The sequence below is a fragment of the Bufo gargarizans genome, chromosome 2, assembly GCF_014858855.1.
Source record: "Bufo gargarizans isolate SCDJY-AF-19 chromosome 2, ASM1485885v1, whole genome shotgun sequence".
Lineage (NCBI taxonomy): Eukaryota > Metazoa > Chordata > Amphibia > Anura > Bufonidae > Bufo > Bufo gargarizans.
The window spans coordinates 68,872,798-68,894,995 of NC_058081.1; the positions used below are offsets into that span (position 1 = coordinate 68,872,798).

Genomic DNA, 22,198 nt, shown 5'->3' on the forward strand with positions numbered 1-22,198 from the left:
AAGAAAACAATGTTATTATTTTTTTCATGTAGTGGCCACTAGGTGGTGCTCAGTGCATTGAGATCAATGGTAAGTATATCAATTCCTATGTACGCAAAGAGGGCATTGCTACTGTGAAAGGGGCACAGAGGGCATAACTACTGTGAAAGACTCATCTTTTAAGATATTGTTGGTCTTTTCATGTACTTGAAGAACTGTATCGGTTTTAAGTCCATCTGTCTAACATATCTTAGATGAGGCCTAGCACAATATGCCTGAGCTTTATGAACTTCTTTCAGTTGGAGGTATTGGTAAAGAGCCTACAGAGCTCCAACGATCAGGTTCTCATTATCTATCACCGATCAGTGCCATTTTTTATTTTTATCTTTTTTACTGTTCATTTTTTACATTTTTATTTTTTTGGCGCCATATTGTGTGTTGCATTGTTATATTTATCCATTGTATCTATCTATTGTCCTCCATGTTTTGTCTGTTTTACCGACCCACTAAAGTGGACCACAGCATCATATTTATATCCTAATAAATACTATATGCCAGAATCTTGTCCTCAATATCTTTGTCCATCTGGTACCAGATAGTTGAGTGCCCCCTACCATTTCGCTCAATTGCTATTTCCACAATATTTCGACCAGGGGTAGATCGTAAGGGTCGTGCACCATACCTAGCTGATACAAGAGGTCAGAGCTACTGTACTACATTCATTCTAGGTATTGGTAAAGACTAGAATATGGCATCTCAAACAGCGTCGGACTGGGGTACCTAGGGCCCACCAGTAAAATTTATTTTGGGGGCCCACCGTATGGACACAATTAAATATAATAAATAAACACGTTTTTTACATGAACATAGGCTGGTTGAGGTGCTATACATTGTATATATGTATGTAGTGCAGTAAGTCTACTGTGTTATGTGCCACTTGTGCAGGGGGTGGGAGACTAGGGGCCCACCTTGCTCAGGGGCCCACCGGGGGATTCCCCTGTACCCCTGTGGGCCAGTCCGAGCCTGATCTCAAATATAGATTGACTATACAGGAGGAGTAGATCTTGTAAACCTCATATATTAGACTCTTCCATAGCTTCATGAATGGCCAAGTGGCTCAGGTTTTCCTGACCTTAACCAAATGCAAGTTCCTCATGACTCTTTTCTGTAACCAGAAGATTTGCCACCTTTGTAACCCGTAGCTGCTCATTTTTCCATAGACTCTCACTCCCGCCTTGATCTCAGAACCCTTTGGGGCGCACTTGGTTGACATTTCTGTGTATCACTCTTCAGGGGGTTGTGGGTTAGGTTTTACAACACCATCTACCACCTTTTCACCAAGCAGTGACCCACATTTGGCGCTGCAATAGAGAGCTTTTATCAATACCATTGTTCTTGTGAATATATATTTATTTTGGTAACTCTGAATTATTACTGTTTTGTAAGAAGACCCTACATATTCCTACTCCACCTTCCACCATCCTCTGTTCCCATTTAAAAAGCTATAACTGAGCCATTTTCTGAGCGAGGATGATTGATACGAGGCAGAGTAGTTGAGATAATCTTCTTGAAGTCAGATGAACTTTGGTTCAGATGCTATAAGTACTCCAAATTCAGCAGCACCGACATTTCTTGCACATATACTGCAATTTTCTTTCGCAGGGCAGATCATTCCAGTATCCACTCACGGATTCGGCACAATGCTCATTAAGCGGGTTATTTGGCTCTCCTTTGTTCCAGGTGCTGGGGAAGGACAAAAAAACGGTGAAAATGATCAGATTGGTAGAAGTCCATATGTTATGGATGGCCATCACCTCACTCCTCACCACAGCAGCCCTTAGGAAGAGGGACTAAGGTAGCTAAGGGGTACCAAGTTTGTGATCCCACTAATCAATATAACATACATTTCTATCTGAAAAACCGATTCAGTTTTGGAGACCTGTTTAAGGTGCTTATCATAAAGGGCATCTGTCAGCAGATTTGTACCTATGACACTGACTGACCTGTTACATGTTCTCGTGGCAGATGAAGGCGTCTGTGTTGGTCCCATATTCATATGTGCTTTAATATATGTAAATGAGGCCCTAGGAGCAACGGGGGCGTTACCGTTACACCTAGATGCTCTGCCTTCTCTGCAACTGTTGCACTCTCCCCAATTTGATTGAGAAGACAAGGTGTGATTATGTTTTCACTGCCTGGTCCTGTCAATCAAAGTGCAGAGGGGGCAGCAGTTGGAGAGAGAGCAGAGCCTCTAGGTGTAACGGTAACGCCCCCGTTGCTCCTAGAGGCTCATTAGCATATATTAAAACTTCATTTTTTTTCCAGCGATGCAGCCACATATGAACATGGGACCAACACAGATGCCTTCAGCTGCCAAATGCACATATAACAGGTCAGCCAGTGTCATAGGTACAGAACTGCTGACAGATGCCCTTTAAAAAATCCCTACATTCATTGCTTGAACTCCCAGGATCGGCAGTAATATTACAGCAAGTTTTCAATTCCTCTACACTGCCAACACCAGCAAAATAAATTATCATACAGGTATAATTTAAATCAATGGGCTGTACATGTAATGCACAGAGGTCCTGGGGGCTCCAGAGTGAGATGAACTCCTTTTTGGCTCATAATGGAGGGTCTAAGGTGGGAGACCCCCTCCTTTATTATAGGGCTACCATCTGGGGTAATTGAACATTTTTAAACAAATACCAATTTAAGGTGAAAAAGGACAATTTACATAAAGTGATCTGCTTAAAGGGGTAGTCCGGTAGTCCTGTGGATAGGAGATAACTATCTGTTCACAAGAATAGGGGCTCCATATCCTGTGGAGCCCCCCCAGAAATGGACGGATCGCTGGTCAAAGATGCGCGCTGCTGCTCCATTCATTTCTATTGGAGTGCCAGAGATAGCTTAGTATTGTACTCTGCTATCAGTGGTGGACTTTTCCGACCAGCCACACTGTCCATTTCAGGGGGCTCCACAGGGTATGGGACCCCCATTGATGTGAGGTGGTAGTCCCAGAGGTAGGATCCCCACCAATCTGATACTTATCCACAGGATAGGGGATAACTTGTTATAACGAAAATACCTCTTTAAGTTTCCCCACTTTCAAAAAATGAAGGGGGTGGGGACGTAGAATCTAAAGTAAGTGCCACACCGTGGGATACATCTAAGGGCTCATGCACACAAATGTGTGCTGGCCATGCCCATATTGCAGCCTGCAAGCAGCAGGTCCGCAATATACGACACCTGCCGTGTGCGTGCCGTATCACGGATGCAGACTCATTCACTTGAATGGATCCGCAATCCGGAAGATACTGTGTCGAGGCACAGGGCAAAAGGCCACAGAAGCACTTTGGTCCGTGCTTCCACACACCGCAAACACATAGAACATGTTCTATTTTTTTTGCGGTGTGGACGGATCGCGGATCCATTAAAGTTGAATGGGTCTGCATCCATCAGCGCAGGCCACACAGACGGTGCCCATGCATTGGGGACCATCATTTGCCATCCTCAATGAACGGCACTGGTGGCACATGTTTGTGTGCATGAGCCCTTAGGCATACTTGGCATTGTTTGAGCCATTTCCATCACAGATCTGTTATTTTAGACAGAAAGTCCTGCATGCAGATCAGAAGAACGGAAAAATAACGATGATGTGAACTCCCCCTAAGACCTCGTGCAGATGAGCATTTTTGTGTGTCACATTTCATAAAAAAAGCTCCATGTAGGAGCTAAAATGGTGGGCTCAGGTGAATAAAGCACACCATTATATACAGTATATATACAGTAAATTTATATATATATATATAGTGAGGTTTCACTCTGGTAGATAGGATTAGCGGACGCAGTATAGAGGCAACAACAAATTCTTTGGATCAAACAGTTCAGTGTTTTATTCACATTTAAGGCTAGTAACAAAACAAGCAGTCATAATCAAAGAAAAAGTCACCTTGCGGAGTTGGTGTTAATTCACACCATGCGGCAATTCTGCTTCAAAGAGTCCTTGACCATAGCAGTACCAACCTGTTTTCACACCAAACACGTAGAAAGCCTTCATACAGACACAAGTCTCCCAGATCCCAACACAGAGATCTCGCTTCTGAGCCCAGCTGCCTATTTAAGGACAGCCAGGTGCTGCCAAAACCCAGACTGGCACTTAAAATCCAGTCCTGTATTTGACCTCAGCTGGCTGTAATTTAGCCCAGCAGCACATATTGGGAGGAAAATACCTGTTTTCCCAGACAAATATATATATCGCTATATTATACTTCTGATCTAAAAAATTCTATATTCGAAAAAAAAAAGTACACTGCATTAGTAATTATTACTAGATGGCCGTGTCTTAGCAGGGACATGATAACGAGGAAACCTCAGAAAAGTCTCTCAAGAATTCTGCGGAGAAAAATAAATATCTAATGCTACAAAATTTTTATTGGTAAAGTTATGGCATAATTAAAGGATTTCTGTCATCAGAAATTACGTTATGTAACAGACTGACATTAGCAATGGGCTATTGTCAGCAGTACATAACAGTATGTTTTATAAGTCTCTGCCTACCGCCGTTCTCCTAAAATAAACACTGTTATGCTAATGAGCCTCTAGGTGCTATTAGGGCGTTGCTTCAGCACCTAGAGGCTCGGTCTACTCACCCTTTGGCACGCCCAGGTCCAGTTGATTGACTAGCGAGTTTTCCTCTTCGTCCATTAAATCCTGCGTCTGCGCAGTCCCATTTAGTATTCGGCGCAGTGAGTGAAGGATGCTCTCCTGCTGCCGGACTCACTCACTGCACCTGCGCTGGCTTCACTCACTGCGCAGGCGCCGTTCCATTTAGTATTCGGCTCAGGCACAGTGAGTGAAGGAAGCGCTCTGAGCTAATGTCAGTCAGATACATAACGTAATTTCTGATGACAGAAACCCTTTAAGTCATGGCCATGTGCACACCTCAAACCTACCTAATTTATGTAAGCCCCGCTTATTTTTCAAGCTGAATTTGCTGGTATTGTCTTGAAAAATGAAGTGAAAATAGTTAAAATAGTGAAGAAGTGGTTGCAGGAGGCGCCAGCTCAACCTGTGAGATGTGCCTGAAGAGATGGAAGACTGTGGCTCCAGAGGACTCCTATCAGGAGAGCAGTGTGCTGTGGGGTGAGAGACAAGCTTATGGAATTTGTTGGTTCAGGTGGGGAGGGCTGTCTGCATTGCTCCTTGGGAACATATTTGGTTTGTGATATAGTTTTATACATATGGTGTGTGTGTGGTGTGCTAGGTATGTTGTATTGTCTTGTGTGCCCCAACACTGTCTGTGAAGCTTGTGTTATAGTTGGGTTGGTAGGTTCACCATGTCCTGTCTACAGGAGGAGGTGTCAGTGTGGACCCTGGAAGATAGTGGAAGTACGCTGTGATTAGTAAGGTGGTGGCCTGATGGCATTGAGTTATGTGTAAGTTCAAATAGTTTCAAGAGAGGCCGGACTAGGAAGCAAGGTAAGGGGAGGCCGACATGATAGGTTTTGGTAGGAACGGCCTGGGAAGGAATTAGTTAACAGTGGTGGGGAGGAGTGGTTAGGGAGATAAGGGGGGCGGGGTTCAAGTTTTAAATAGTGGTGACCGGGAGAGAGCCGGCGCCATTTTGTGGAGAAACGAACTGTGGAGACAACTCACCATGTCGCAGGCGGTGGAGGAGATGCTGCAGCAGCTGAGGGCGGCGGCGGTTGCCAGAGGGCCTGACTGGCTTCAGGAACAGGTAGCCGGCCTGTTGCCAGGGGGGCGGCGGGCACAGCCAGCCCGTCGCCGAATGCTACACGGTTGCGGTGGGTCCGGCCGCCGGCGCGCCTGAGCCCTGATGACACCCCCCGGGTCCGGCGCCGAGTCAGGAGCCCCTCCGGGGACCCTCCGCGCCGGGGGGCCAGTGTGCAGACTCCCTCCAGGTCCTCCCGGCGTGGGAGGAATCCTACTGTGCGGCGGGGCCCAGTGCGGGGCGTGGTGGCAAGTGCCCCATCTCCTGCAGCGAGTGACTGGGATGCTGGTGCAGGTGCGGCAGGCTCCCCTCTCTTTGTTGGAGGGGGGAGGGCTGCTCGGTGTGTGGGAGACAGCTGCGGTAGCAGGGGCCACGAGGCTGTGTGCCAGGAGCGCGGTGCGGTGCACAGGCCTCTGCATTGTGACGGACGGCGTTCTGCTGGTCCTGCCCACGGTGAAGAGGTAGAAGATGAGTCGTTTGTGGAGCGCAGCGCTTCCAGCATGGAGGACGCTGGGATGTCTGGGACGAGTGGGAGTGTGACGTCTGGAGTAGTCGTGCCAGTGGCGTCTGGGTCGCTGCGTCAGGATTCCGGACTTCCAGCTGCGGGGTTCACAGCGCCCCGGCAGCCAGGTGAGGCGGTGTTGGGGGCATTGCTTGCGCTGGCGCAGGGTTCAGGGATAAGTGGTTTGGGCGAGGGGCAGAAGGAGATGATTGGGGAGTTGGGGAGGTTGTTGTGTGGTTTGGCTGGAGTGGAGTCTGGGGATAGTGTGGGGGTCCGCTGCAGGCGTGGGGGATTGGGCCTGTGGGGGGAGTGGGGTCGGTTGGCACGGGTGTCGCGGAGGCGGCTTCGGTTTCGGTGCAGACGCAGGCGGGTGGCGATGACAACAGGCCGCGGTTGAATGATGCGGCCAGGGGGGAAGTGTACGTGTGCTTTGAGGGCCCTTTGGGGGCGCATCTGAAGCAGGAGGTCCGGGATAGGATATGGCAGGGAGACTACGTTGATATTTTTTCGCTTCTTCCCCTGGAGCGTTTTAATCTGGACTTGGGGAAGCGGGGTGGGTCGAAGAGGGAGGAGGAGGAGAAGCAGAGTTATAGGCTGATACTGCGCACGTTTGCGAACTGGCTGCAGGCGTTCGCCATCTTGGCCAGCGTGATTGGGGAGAAGGCGCCGGACTGCTGTTCGGCGCTTTTCTGTTATCTGGACGCTATTGGGGAGGCGTATAGGGTTTATGGAGGTTATGGTTGGTTAAGATATGACGAACAGTTTCGTCAGAGAAAAGCGGTCAGCCGGAGTATGCGGTGGGACCATAAGGATATCGGGCTTTGGATGAAGGTGACGGCGCCAGTACGGTCGGGGCTGCCCTTTTGGGGGGAGCAGGGGGGGTCGGGGCAGTCTGGGTTTGCAACGGCAGCGGCAAAAGGATTGTGCTTTCTCTTTAATGAGGGGGGTTGCAAGTTTGGACCAAAGTGTAAGTTCAAGCACGAATGTTCTTCCTGTGGGGGAGGTCATGGGGCCAGCCGTTGCTTCCGGGGTGCTAAGCAGCGGGGGGGGGGGGGCTGGTGCAAAAGGGTCGGACGCCAGTGCGGGTGGGCGTGATGGCGGGGTACCTAGATAGATACCCAGACAGCGGAATTTTTGTTGAGGGGGTTTACGGAGGGTTTCAGTATTCCGTCCCGCCCGGGGGAGCAGGTGTTGGGGGTTAGGAAGAATCTGCGGTCGGCGTTGGAGCATAGGGAGGTGGTATCTGGGAATCTGGCTAAGGAGGTGGCGTTAGGTAGGATGGATGGGCCTTTTGCAGATTTGCCATTGAGGGACTTGAGGGTCTCCACCTTTGGGGGTGGTGCCTAAGAAGGAGCCGAATAAGTTTCGGCTCATTCATCACTTGTCCTATCCAAAGGGGGCGTCGGTCAATGAAGGGATTGATCCTGAGCTTTGTTCAGTGGTCTATACCTCCTTTGATGCGGCGGTAGGTTGGGTGCGGAAGTTGGGGCCGGGGGCCTTATTGGCGAAAACGGACATTGAGGCGGCGTTTCGGTTGTTGCCCGTTAACCCGGACAGTTTACACTTGTTGGGTTGTTTCTGGGATGGCGGGTATTTTGTGGATAGGTGTCTGCCGATGGGGTGCTCGGTGTCCTGTGCATACTTTGAGACATTCAGCACGTTCTTGGAATGGGTGATGAAGGATGTGTCGGGGTGTGTATCGCTTATCCATTACCTTGACGATTTTTTATGCTTGGGTCCGGCGGGTTCGCGAGTTTGCGCATTGTTATTGTCCACGATGCAGTCTGTTTTTGAGTCGTTTGGTGTGCCGTTGGCGGAGGGGAAGACAGTGGGGCCCACGACGGAGTTGAGTTTTTGGGGCATTGTTATTGACACGGTTAGGATGGAGTGTCGGTTGCCGGAGGAGAAAGTACAGGATCTGAGGGTGGTGGTTGGGAGTGCCATGAGGGCACCCAAGATTCGGTTGCGGGACTTGCAGTCTTTGTTGGGCAAGTTAAATTTTGCCTGTAGGATTATTCCGATGGGGCGCATCTTCTGTAGGAGGTTGGCGTCCGCTACCGGGGGGTGGTTGCCCCGCATCATTTTATTAGTCTGGGGCGGGAGTTGAAAGGGGATTTGGCGGTTTGGGACAGGTTCCTGAAGGACTTTAATTGTAGGGCGTTGGTGTTGGGGGAGGTGGTGGATAGTTTTGATTTTGATTTGTATTCCGATGCTGCGGGTGGGGTGGGTTTTGTTGTGTTCTGTAATGGCCAGTGGTGTGCGGGTCAGTGGCCCGAGTCGTGGGTGTCGAGGGGTTGGGTTCGCAATGTTGCGTTGCTGGAGTTGTTTCCGATTGTGTTGGCGGTGGTGCTCTGGAAGGATAAGTTCCGTAATAGGAAGGTTTGTTTTCACTGCGACAACCTGGGGGTGGTTCAGGCGATCAATGGATTGACGGGGTCGTCACCCCCTGTGGTTAAGTTATTGCAGTATTTGGTGTTATGTTGTTTGGAGATTAATGCTTGGATTGTGGCTGTGCATGTGCCGGGGGTTAATAACGGGGTGGCTGACTCTTTTTCTCGTTTGCAGTGGAAGCGTTTTCGGCAGCTCGCCCCGGAGGCGGAGGTGGTCGGTTTGGTGTGTCCGGAGTTTCTGTGGGAACTCTTGGAGGTACAGTAGTGGGGTTGTTGAGGGAATCTTTGAGCGGTGGCACTTGGATGGCTTACGGTAAGGCTTGGGGTGATTGGGAGCGGTGGTGTGCTGAGTTGGGTGTGGGTGTTGATGAGGGTGAGGTACCGTTGGTGTTGTTTTTGGGGAGTATGGCGGAGATGGGGCGATCGGTAGCGCAGGTGAATCATGTGATGGGGGGTTTGGCCTTCGGTTTTAAACTTAGGGGCCTTCCCGATGTTACAAAGACATTTTTGGTGAGGCAGGTGTTGAAGGGGTGTAGGAGGGGGAAGCGAGTGGCGGATAAGAGGCGGCCGGTTTCGTTCGCTTTATTGTTGCGGATTGGTGAGCAGGTGGGCGTGATTTGTAGGTCACTGGGGGAGGTACGGTTGTTTTGATTAGCTTTTTCCTTGGCGTTTTTCGGGGCCTTTAGGTTGGGGGAGTTGGTGTGTCCCAGTGTTCGTAGGGCGGGGAGTTTGTGCGGTGGGGACGTTGATTTATATAGTGATAGGGTAGTGGTGCGGATCCGGATATCTAAAACGGATAGGGACGGTAGGGGTTGTAGTGTGTTGCTGTTCGAGGTGCCGGGGTGTGTGTTGTGTCCGGTTAGGTGCTTGGGACAGTACCGGGAGGGGGTGAGTTTTGGGGACATGGAGCCCCTGTTGCGGCATGAGGATGGGTCGTTTCTGTCACGTTTTCAGTTTGTGGCGGTTATTAAGAAATAGTTGAAGAGTAAAATTGAGGCGGCTCTCTATTGACAAAAGGATGGAGTAGGTGCTCTATCCAAACAAGGCGTACCCAACGCTTGTTGTGAGGAAATATAAGTAAAAGTAGAGGGATGGCACTCAACACCTGAGGTGTATGGAAAAATAGTATTTAATAAGGAATAGCTGATGTTAAAAATATATCAAATATAATGGCTGTATATGTACATAATTAGATAAGTAAATACATGATGGTAATAGAGATTAAAAGATAAAAAACACAAATATAAAAAATACAATTAAAAATATGAACGAAAAATATGAGGGTGGTTAAATGTCAATTCAATTAAATCCTGCTGGAAAAAAAGGATGAATCCTGCTGGAAAAAGAAACAGATAATCTGCTGAAAAAAAGTCTTTTTCTTATATTGTAATGACCAGTGATATGGTGGCCAATATTATCCTGGTACAGTGTCAATGATGTGGAATCCTGTTGGGAGAGAAAGGTGCTCCTTCCTATAAAGGTCTAATTCATATATCCCAAGATTTTGGGTTTAAAACTCAATCCAATTCTGGTTTTGATTATTTATTCACAGATCCAGTGTTGGTGGGCTGTGGAATAAAGACTGCTTAGTAAGCAGGTACTTTACCCTCCTTGCGGCTGTTGATGCGCTGATCAGCGGCTCCTGTCCGGGCGGCGATGTCCACGTGTGCCGTTCCCGCTCGCTGGTATCTCCGGCCGTTGGTTGCTATTAGGTGTCGTCACTTCCGGTGACGTCACCTGCGTTCCTCGGATCTCCCGCTCAGTGCTGATGGAGCTTGCTACGTGGAGGCTAATGACGGGAAGTGGAGACGCTGTAGCTTTTTAGGAGGGAAGTGGATAGATAGCTCCGGAGCTCATCTGTAGTTGTGGGATCCTTCTTATTCGTTGCTAGCTAGATGTCATAGGCTTACTCAATGCCCCATTATTAAGAAATGTTTGGGGGGATTGGGAATGGACTCTGCGCATTTTACGGGTCATTCCTTCAGGATTGGGGCTGCTACAGAGGCGGCGAGGTTAGGTTTGAGCGAGGAGGTGATCAAGAGGATAGGGAGATGGGAGTCTGCACGTTTTAGATCTTATGTTCAGTTAAGTAGTTGGTGATTTGGGGGGTGGTCGTTAATTTTCTTTTGTTTGTGTTGCAGGTGCGGTCTTGGTGTGGATTCTGGGGCACTCGTTTGTTTTCTGGGGTGCGCTGCGGGCGAATGTTCGTCCGGAGGGGCGTCAGCTGGGGTTCAGCAGGGATGAGGCGGTGCTGCGGTGGCTGGGGAATAGGGGTATGTTGTGGGGGGGTGTGTTGAGGGAAATACATAGCGAATTAAACTTAGCTGTCTCTATAGTAAACTTTCCTATATCATTGCTAGAATTAGCGAAGTTGATGAATAGGTGGCTAAAATGAAGATGCAGAATACTTCGTTATCTTCGTTTTGTGGAATATGACGAATACATTCGTCATATTCGCTAATTCTACCAAGCCAACCATAGTAAACCAGGTCCAAGTTGAAATCGCAATTCGATTAATTCAAGTTATAATAATCGAATTTCGATTTTAACTTAGCACTGCTATATTCCATATTAGGCTAGAAGTAACGAATATGGAATATAGCAGTGCTAAGTTAAAATCGAAATTCGATTATTATAACTTGAATGAATCGCATTGCTATTTCAATAGGAGAGTAGCCTTTAAGTTACAATCGCAATACGCGATTATTTAAATCGCATATTAATCGCGATAACAAGAATAATGACGAATATTCGATTTCAACGAATATAAAACGAATATTCTATCGAATATTCGCGAATTTCGTCGAAATCGAATATGGCACCTGCCGCTCATCACTAAAGGTGTACTAACAATGCTTGATTGTCCCTGTAAATTAAGTAGAAATCATATTTACCTGTGACTCATCATTGATCCATCCACCCATTTCCATTTTCCAGGTTCTGTATCACGTCTCAGTCCAATCCAGTATTTGCCATTTTCAATGGAAGGTTTCAAGGCATCCTAGAATAGCATAAAGCAGGCCTGTAAAATGTTTACCTGAACTTCTTAATAAAATCTAATGCATCAAAAAGCCCACTTTGATTGTTCAAAAATGAGTAAAGCAAACGAGTTTCATGTTCACATACGCTATGGAATTTTGCCTGACTCTAGGGAAACTCAAGAGCACTCCTAGTGGTTAGATTTTTCCTAGACATCCCTTTCCTAGGGGAATATATAATTCTTGCATGCCAGTTTTCTGGTGTGCAAAAGCCGCAAATTTTGGTCTCAGTTTATCCCCTTAAGGACCAGGCTCATTTTCACCTTAAGGACCAGGCCATTTTTTGCAAATCTGACCAGTGTCACTTTAAGTGCTGATAACTTTAAAACGCTTTTACTTATACAGGCCATTCTGAGATTGTTTTTTCGTCACATATTGTACTTCATGACACTGGTAAAATAAAGTCAAAAAAATTTATTTTTTTGCATAATAAAATACCTAATTTACCAAAAATTAGGAAAAATTAGCAAATTTCAAAGTTTCAGTTTCTCTACTTCTGTAATACATAGTAATACCCCCAAAAATTGTGATGACTTAACATTCCCCATATGTCTAATGCCAATGATATTTTATTTTTTGGGGATGTTACAAGGCTTAGAAGTTTAGAAGCAAATCTTGAAATTTTTCAGAAATTTACAAAAACCCAATTTTTAGGGACCACTACAGCTCTGAAGTCACTTTGCGAGGCTTACATAATAGAAACCGCCCAAAAATGACCCCATTCTATAAACTACACCCCTCAAGGTATTCAAAACTGATTTTACAAACTCTGTTAACCCTTTAGGTGTTGCACAAGAGTTATTGGCAAATGGGGATGAAATTTGAGAATTTAATTTTTTTGCCTAATTTTCCATTTTAACCCATTTTTTCCACTAACAAAGCAAGGGTTAACAGCCAAACAAGACTGTATCTTTATTGCCCTGACTCTGCCGTTTACAGAAACACCCCATATGTGGCCGTAAACTACTGTACGGCCACACAGCGGGGAGTAGAGTGAAAGGTGCGCCGTATGGTTTTTGGAAGCCAGATTTTGCTGGACAGTTTTTTTGACACCATGTCCCATTTGAAGCCCCCCTGATGCACCCCTAGAGTAGAAACTCCATAAAAGTGACCCCATCTAAGAAACTACACCCCTCAAGGTATTCAAAACTGATTTTACAAACTTTGTTAACCCTTTAGGTGTTGCACAAGATTTAATGGAAAATAGAGATACAATTTCAAAATTTCACTTTTTTGGCAGATTTTCAATTTTAATATTTTTTTTCCAGTTACAAAGCAAGGGTTAACAGCCAAACAAAACTCATTATTTATGGCCCTGATTCTGTAGTTTACAGAAACACCTCATATGTGGTTGTAGACCGCTGTACGGGCACACGGCAGGGCGCAGAAGGAAAGGAATGCCACATGGTTTTTGGAAGGCAGATTTTGCTGGACTGGTTTTTTGACACCATGTCCCATTTGAAGCCCCCCTGATGCACCCCTAGATTAGAAACTCCAAAAAAGTGACCCCATTTTAGAAAGTACGGAATAGGGTGGCAGTATTGTTGGTACTAGTTCAGGGTAGATATGATTTTTGGTTGCTCTATATTACACTTTTTGTGCGGCAAGGTAACAAGAAATAGCTTTTTTGGCACTTTTTTTTTTTGTTATTTACAACATTCATCTGACAGGTTAGATCACGTGGTAATTTTATAGAGCAGGTTGTCACGGACGCAGCGATACCTAATATACAATTTTTTTTATTTATGTAAGTTTTATACAATAACTTCATTTTTAAAACCAAAAAACTCCATAGTCTGAGAGCCATAGTTTTTTCAGTTTTTGGGCGATTATCTTGAGTAGGGTCTAATTTTTTGCGGGATGAGATGACAGTTTGATTGGCACTATTTTGGGGTGCATATGACTTTTTGATCGCTTGCTATTACACTTTTTGTGACGTAAGATGGCAAAAAATTGCTTTGTTTACACTTTTTTTTTTTTTTTTTTTACGGTGGTCACCTGAGGGGTTAGGTCATGTGATATTTATATAGAGCCGGTCGATACGGACGCGGCAATACCTAATATGTATACTTTATTTTTATTTATGTAGGTTTTACACAATGATTTTATTTTTGAAACAAAAAAAATGATGTTTTAGTGTTTCCATAGTCTAAGAGCCATAGTTTTTTCAGTTTTTGGGCGATTATCTTGAGCAGGGTCTCATTTTTTGCGGGATGAGATGACGGTTTGATTGGTACTATATTGGCGTACATGCGACTTTTTTGATCACTTTTATTACCTTTTTTGGGAAGTAAGGTGGGCAAAATTTCAATTTTCTCATAGTTTTTTTTTTTTTTTTTTATGGCGTTCACTGTGCGGGGAAAGTAACATGACCGTTTTATAGATCAGGTCATTACAGACGCGGCGATACCTAATATGTGTAGTTTATTTTATTTTTTTAATTTTTATTCAGTGATAAATGTTTTTTTTTTTATCTTGAAGATCCAGTGGGTCTGATGTCTGTAAAATACAGTACAGAACCTATATAGGTTTCTGTACTGTATTTTACTTACACTGAACAGATCTATGCTTTCAGCACAGATCTGTTCAGCACCATGGACAGCAGGACGCCTGAGCAGGCGTCCTGTTGCCATGGGAACCTTCCCCATCTGCTCAGTTATGGTCAGAACTGCGCAGACGGGGAAGGGTAAGGACGGGGCTCTGGGGGGGCTGTCTGGGGGCTCTCTCCCTCTCCCATCGGGGGGCTGCAAAGGCACAGCAGCCCTCCGATCGGAGAGGGAGGGAGCTCCCTCTTACTGTTAACCTTTTCCATACAGCGGTCCGTACGGACCGCTGTATGGAAAGGGTTAAACGGCTGACATCGCATCAACGATGTCAGCCGTTTATACCAGGGTGCCAGCAATGTGCTGGCACCCTGGTATACCCACTGTACACCAACGATTACGCAATAGGAGGCGGGCGGGGTATCGCGATCCCGCCTGCCGCACCGCCCGCCTCCCGCAACGCCCCCACTGCCTGCGACACCCCCCCTGCACCACCCGCCGCCATCAAATCATGCAGGGGTGCAGGGGGGTGTACTATATTGATTTTAGGCACTCTAAAGTTTCTGATCCCCGCGGTCCCTGCAAAAAGCGCAGCAAACCGCAGGTCTGAATTGACCTGCGGTTTGCTGCGATCGCCGACACAGGGGGGTCACATGACCCCCCTGGCGTTTTAACAGGATGCCGGCTGAATGATTTCAGCCGGCATCCTGTTCAAATTAACCCCTGCGGCACCGGAATGCCGATTTTAAAGTCAGGACGTACCGGTACGTCCTTGGTCCTTAAGGACTCGGGAAATAGGGCGTACCGGTACGTCCTATGTCCTTAAGGGGTTAAGCTAAAATGTGCAACTTTACAATTTTTACACCACCCTCACCACTTTTACAAAAAGTGAGCAGTATTTGAAAGGAAGGGAGCGAGTCACCATTGGCCCAACACATTAAGTAATACTGTATGTGTGCCAGAAAACTATTACACACAAATTCTACACCAGCTCCCTTGTATTTTCTGGCACCCGCAACTCGCAGAATATGCAGAATATAACACCCGCAGAATATGGTGATTAAATTTTTTTTTTTTTTCTCAAGGATTTAAAATATTATAATTTTTTTATTCATTTAGAGTAGGTTCCCACTCAAAGAGGCAACCTTGTCGTGATGAGTGGGCCTATGCTTTTTGATCAAATTGTATACCAATGCCTTTTTATTATGCTGAGAAGCAGTTATTAGACAAAAGCATAGTGTTGAGGATGTGCAATCCAGTTCCACTCTTATATTTTACATTATGTTCCCAGTATTAAAATGCAAGAAAAGGTAAAACCAGTGTTGTATCGCTGTAATCGTACTGACCTGGAGCATGAAGGTGAATGGTGTAAAAAATCCCAATTCCACCCAACTTGAATTTTTTTTCCCCCCTTTCCTCTTCATTGTATGCAACCGTAAATAGTGCTATTAGAAAGTACAACTTGTCCCGCAAAAAATAAGCCCTCATAAGACTATGTAAACGGAAAAATTAAAAAACTTAGGAAGAAAAACTTTTCACCTATGTAGGGGCTTTAGAGATGTTTTTCAGAATGGAGATCTGACTGCTATTAAGATATAAAACTTAGGAAGCATTTATGGGACATTTACTAAGACCAGCATATTACAGGTCGGTGTTAAAGGGTTCAGAGCTTAACCAGGACATACCCATAATTTCACCCAGGCGGCTCCCCTGACTTGAGCATCGGAGCAGTTCATGCTCCGATGCTCTCCCTTGTCCTGAGCTAGATCGCGCAGGGCAAGGGCTCTTTTATTCACAATAACACGCTGCCAGGCGGAGGCTTCCGCCCAGCAGTGTGTTCGGTGACGTCACCGGCTCTTATGGGCGGGCTTTAGCGCTGCCCTAGCCGTTTTACAGGCTAGGGCAGAGCTAAAGCCCGTCCATCAGGGCCGGTTACGTCACCGGGCTCACTGCTGGGCGGAAGCCTCCACCTGGCAGGCCTATGGAGAGCTCGGTTCGTCATCGGAACTCCAGAAAATGAATATGTCCGGGTTCAACAGCTCTGAACCCGGACAACCCCTTTAATCTATCCCCCCTGGCATCAGATGCACCATTATTATTTATTTTATACACTTATATAGCGCTACTACCGTATTTTTCGCCCTATAAGACGCACCTGCCCATAAGACGCACCTAGGTTTTGGGGAGGAAAATAAGAAAAAAAATATTTTTAACCAAAAGGTGTGCTGTGTGTTTGGTGGGTTTGGAACTAAATGTGACTGAAATCCATAGATTCTTACCGTCTCGTCCTTATTTTTGAGAAATGCAAGCGCTGATCCATTTCTGACACACTCATCTTTAGCATTGTCCCAAGACAATGTGTCTGTAGAGAAGTAGTAACAGAAGAGACCTATTGGCTTCCATTCAGGGGGGCAAGTTCTGCAGACATTCTCTGAGTGGGAGAGAAAATTATAAATGATGTAGAGTTACCTACAGAAGAGAAGACGACAGATTACTGCTCTCTTTAGAAACACTTTCAACCTCAGATGAACTCATGACAAATTACACAGTGTTATTTTTTATTCAACAAAAACTAGGCCAAAATGCGGAAGCTGTGTGGGAAAAATTAATTAATTAATTGATCATTATCCAGTGTGACCAACTCTATAAAAGCAGACGTTTTGGCAGTTTGCTGGTCTGGAACATTCAGGCATGTGTTAACAAAATGTCAAGGAGGGAAGACATCATTGGCATAATTGTTGCTGTCCGTCTATCAGAGAAGGGATATAAGGCCATTTCCAAACAATTTGAAATCCATCATTCTACAGTGAGAAAGATTATTTACAAGTGGAAAACATTCAAGACAGTTGACATTCTTCCCAGGAGTGAATGTCCCAGCAAATTCTCACCTAAGGTCAGACTGTGCAATGTTCAGAGAGAGTGTAAAAACCCAAGAGCTACGTCTAAGACTCTACAGGCCTCTGTTAGCATGTTAAATCTTCAGGTTCATGACAGTATAATTAGAAAAAATGGGTATGGCTTATTGGGAGGGTTTCCAGAAGAAAGCCTCTTCCTTCTTAGCCTCTTCCTTCTAAAAAGAACATGGCAGCACGGCTTAAGTTTGCAAAGTTGCATTTGAACAATCCACAAGACTTCTACAAAAAATGTTCTTTGAGTAGACAAGACCAAAGTAGAGATGTTTGGACATAATGCTCAGTGCACATTTAAGGAAAGCCAAATATAGAATATGAGCACAAACACCTTATACCAACTGTCATGCATGGTGAGGGGAACGGTAATGACTTGGACTTCTTATGCAGCCAAAGGACCTAGCCACCTTGCAGTCATTGAGTTGACCATGAACTTCTTTGTATACCAAAGTATTAGAGAGTCTCCAACAGTTAAATCTTGGCCAAAACTGGCTCATGCAACAGGACAAGGATATGAAACACACCAGCAAATCTACAACAGAATGGCTGAAAAACAAAAGGATCAAGGTGTTGCAATGGACTAGTCAAAGACCAGACCTTTACCCCACTGAGATGCTGTGGTGGGACCTTAATAGAGCTGTGCATAAAAGTAATCCCACAAACTTTAATCAACTGAAGAAACAATGTAAAGAAGAGTGGGTCAAATTTCCTCCAGAACGATGTGAAGGGCTGATAAAGTCATACAAAAAATAATGACTTCAAGTTATTGCTGCTAAAGGTAGTTCTACAAGCTATTGATTCATGGGTGGACTTAGTATTTCACACATGGCTTTTCTATTTTGGGTTTATTTTTGGTGAATAGATAATGGCATGGTGCAATCTCTTGTGTGTTGTGCTTCATCTGAGGTTGGATTTAACTAATTTTAAGACATTTTAAGAACCAGTTCGCCCTCCTTTAATTCCATGGTTTTATGTATCAGGACATAATAAAAAACTATTATATCCTGATATATAAAACCATGGAATTAAAGGAGGGTGGACTTGTTTTTCTTCATAACTCTATGCATATTGTATATATTGGGATGTACTGTATAAAGGGATCAGTCATGGTTGTTGAAGTCCTCTTGGCAAATTGGTAGGGGACCCCTTTAACAATGTCATATAATGTAAGGCTATCCTACTCATTAATAAAATAAAATAAAAATACACCAATCACAAACAGGTCAGAACAAGTCACAAAACACTCTTGTGATCATAGAAAAGCAATAGGGTACAACGACTTGGAGCGTGCAGATATCACAGTTAAAATAACGTCTATTTAAAATAGGATCAGTTTTGACAGATAAATCTCACCACTGCACGGGTGATGCTCAGTCTCTCCTCCTGATAAGCCGGCCTGCAGTGCTGGCCAAATTCCACTCCATTCCAGTGGTCTTTATAGCTTATTCCCTCCAGGCATTCGCTATGGTAATCCACCCTCGTCGGGAAAGGAAACTTATGCATCACTTATAGCCAGGGTCGTCTTTAATATTGATTGGACCCTGGGCAAACATTTACTTGGGCCCCCTGGATCCCGCCTTCCCACACCTTAGCATGCAATCACGCCCTCCACCACAACACACACACAAAAAATCCACACATCTGGTAGAGTCCAGTGAATGACTGTAAATACTTCCAGTTCTGAAGACTCCAGCGGCTCAGGTTCAGTGCTCTGGGCTGGAAGTGGGCACCGCTCTGCAGGAAGGAGACCAGGGCTCGGCTCACCCTAGTGTTACAGTGCACCCCACAGTATGCAGTATAGCACCCTATAGTATACAGCAACCCACAGTATGCAGTATAGCACCCTATAGTATACAGCACCACACAGTATGCAGTTTAGCACCCCACACTATACAGTACCCCACAGTATATAGTAGAGCAGCCCACAGTATACAGCACCTCACGGTATACAACACCTCACTGTATACAGCACCCCAAACTATACACGATACAGCCCCCCACACTATACAGTACAGCAGTATAGCACTCTCCCCCACTATACAGGCCCCCCCACACTATAGAGGCCCCCCACAGTATACAGCCCACCACACAATATACAGCCCATTACACAATATATAGCCCACCACACAATATACAGCCCACACACAATATACAGCCCACCACACAGTATACAGCACCCCACTATACAGTAGTTTACAGTATATTAACATAACAGCCCCTGTCACCTTTTTCTGATGTAATCTTTACACAAAAAAGCTCCACAGTTAACTTCTGCACAACTCAGTAGGACCTGTGATGACCTCATAGCCATGTGACCAGTAATTGCTAGGTTACTGGTCACATGGTAATGATGTCATTAAGGTCCTAGAGCAAAACTCATTAAGGTCCTAGAATTAAGATCATTAACACAGTACGACCATGATGCCTATGTAGCCGACAGCCTGACACCCAGGGCAGTAGCTAGCAGGGCTCAAGAGGCAGCTGCCTTGGGCCCCCCAGGAGCAACTGGGCCCAGGGCAGCTGCCCCTTTTGCCCCTTGGTAAAGACGGCCCTGCTTATAGCTATTTTGTGGACTGTTTGCAAACAGCCCTTGAGAAAGCAGCTACTGGCGAAACCGGTCGGGCAGAGGGATCTGCGTTTTTATCATGATATGCCTTTTAAAAGATTCACTTTTGCGAGTATAACCGAATAAAATAAACTTCTGTACAATTACATCCTGCATGAGGTGTTTTCTGTAAATTTTTTCTCCTGAGTTGCCACTTTTGCACGAGGGTCCGCAAAATAGCTACAAGTGACGTTCTCTTAAAGTTTTCTTTCCCGCCAAGATTGATTACGGTGGATTACCATACCGAATGCCTGGAAGGAATAAGCTATAAGGACCACTGGACCGTTGAAGTGACAAGTAGAATTTGGCCAGCACTGCAGACCGGCTTATCAGGAGGAGAGACTGAGCATCACCCGTGCAGTGGTGAGATTTATCTGTTAAAACTGATCCTATTTTAAATAGACATTATTTTAACAGTGATATCCGCACGTTCCAAGTCGTCGTACCCTATTGCTATCCTACTCAGTAAGATTAGATCAGTTTTAGTAGATTGGTTAGATGTCAGCATGATGGAACATCAATCCAATTTTTATTTTTATTTCTTCCTAAGATTGGGGAGCACATTGGTTGTACAGTATACTCCTGATTTTAATACAGAATTATCAATAGACTTCTGTGGACCCTATTAATGTCATATCTTTACAGTGGGGCTAGTCTGCCACTAACAAGGGATATGCAACAAACTGATGTAGAAAAACTTCAGAGGACCCTCGTTTTATATGACTTACCCAAGGTCTTGTTAATAGCTTTGATATCCTCGAGGAAATTCTGTTTGACATTTTCTGTAATAAAGATTTATGTTTGATTATTTAGAGAACTAGCACAGGATGGACATCTTTGAGAAGAGATATGAATATTAGGAACCACGTCATACAAAAATATACGGTGAAATTGGAGAAAGTGGTAAGCAATTTAATCATGGCCCAAATCCACTTTAAATCTACAGATGTGGATACAACTGTAGTTACAATAACCGTGGGATACCTCCTCCATAACAGTAACTCCCTGTATCTCGGTTTCCAGTACACTTAAAGGGGTTATCCAGGCTTTTCATAAATTCCTGGCATCTTCTGTCCTCTGTAGGAAAGATAATCTGGTCAGTACTTACCCAGCCATTGCTCCTCTGATGCTTCCCTCTCTGACTGGCTGCTGACTTCTCTGCTTGGGTCACTACCAAACATGTTCTTCAGTCTTCCTGTTCAGCTGCATATACTGTATATGCAGCTGAACACTAAGGCCCGGGGAGAAATCCAGTCAGTACCTGAGCAGAAGACCCCACAGCCAGTCTGGGCTTAAGCAGTGGTAATGGTGGCACAACGGACGGGTATGTACTGACCAAACTATCTTTCCTAAACACAACAGAAAGTGCCAGGATTTTATGAAAAGCATGAGAACCCCTTTAAGCATCTTGGAAGCTGAGATACAGGGAGGTATTGACAGTATCTTCAAGTTTGTAGCAAAATAGTGGATCTCTATGGTTATGGAGTGATGATGCAGAGTTATGCTGCATGCCATACTGGATGCTGGTAGCCATACTGGACTACAAAAAAGTATTTCAAGACATTTTTCTGTAAGTCCCAATGAAATGAATGGAGTCTGCTGGCAAGCAATATTTTTTAACCTTTTTGGGTCACAAAATAAGATGGAAAGAGACAAGTGTGTATAGATTCTAATTATTTCCCTAGAGCTCTAGTGAAAGACCCTGCCAAACATTAGTCACTTCTAAGTACGTAATTATGGTTGGAAAAAAAAAAATCTATCAAGTTCAATCAAAGGATGGAGAATGAGGTAGATGAATGGAAGGAATCTGGGAGACCAGAATAGTATCCATTACAACAAATGTTGATGTTATTTTGCTGTAAGAAATCATCTGAGATTTTTTTGAAGCCAACAGCTGCCTCCTGCGGAAGACTATTTGATAGATTCACAGCTCTGATGGTGAAGAAGTCATGTTGCCTTTGGAGATTGAACTTTTTCATTCATTTCTTTCTTCATAGTTTTTATCAGTCATTTATGTATTTATATAAATCAATCATGCCCACACCCTTTCAAGAAATTGAATTATTTTAATATTTCCACATACTGTAACTAAAATCATCTATTCCCCTTATCAGCTTAGTTGCCCTTCTTAGCAGTTTTTATAAACATAGGGCAGGCATGCTCAACCTGCGGCCCTCCAGCTGTTGTAAAACTGCAACTCCCACAATGCCCTGCTGTAGGCTGATAGCTGTAGGCTGTTTGGGCATGCTGGGAGTTGTAGTTTTGCAACAGCTGGAGGGCCGCAGGTTGAGCATGCCTGCTATAGGGTATCCTTGCTATGAACTGACCAGCATATTCTAGATGAGGCAGCACTAATAATTTGTAAAGTGATAATGTTAGATCCCTGTCCTACAAGGCCATAGCAGTTTTATACACAACAGAATTCTGCTGGAGTTAGAAGCAGCTGATTGACATTGTGGTCAGGGCTAGGATGGTGGAAGTGGGAAAGGGGAAACCCT

At 45.0% G+C, this 22,198-nt stretch overlaps 1 protein-coding gene across 3 annotated transcripts in view; it reads right to left on the reverse strand.

Annotated features, from left to right (window-relative positions):
- Positions 1 to 1,383: 1,383 nt before the first annotated feature.
- The window catches only part of LOC122929449 (CD209 antigen-like protein C), an 87,303-nt gene continuing 66,488 nt past the window's right edge, over positions 1,384 to 22,198 (reverse strand). For all 3 annotated transcript variants that reach the window (XM_044283023.1, XM_044283022.1, XM_044283021.1), the window contains 4 exons: positions 20,429 to 20,482; positions 16,466 to 16,617; positions 11,500 to 11,606; positions 1,384 to 1,722 (listed from right to left, as the gene is read on the reverse strand). In XM_044283023.1, coding sequence (XP_044138958.1) covers positions 1,593 to 1,722; positions 11,500 to 11,606; positions 16,466 to 16,617; positions 20,429 to 20,482 — 443 coding nt within the window. In that variant the 3' untranslated portion in view covers positions 1,384 to 1,592. The remainder of the gene's footprint in view (positions 1,723 to 11,499; positions 11,607 to 16,465; positions 16,618 to 20,428; positions 20,483 to 22,198) is intronic.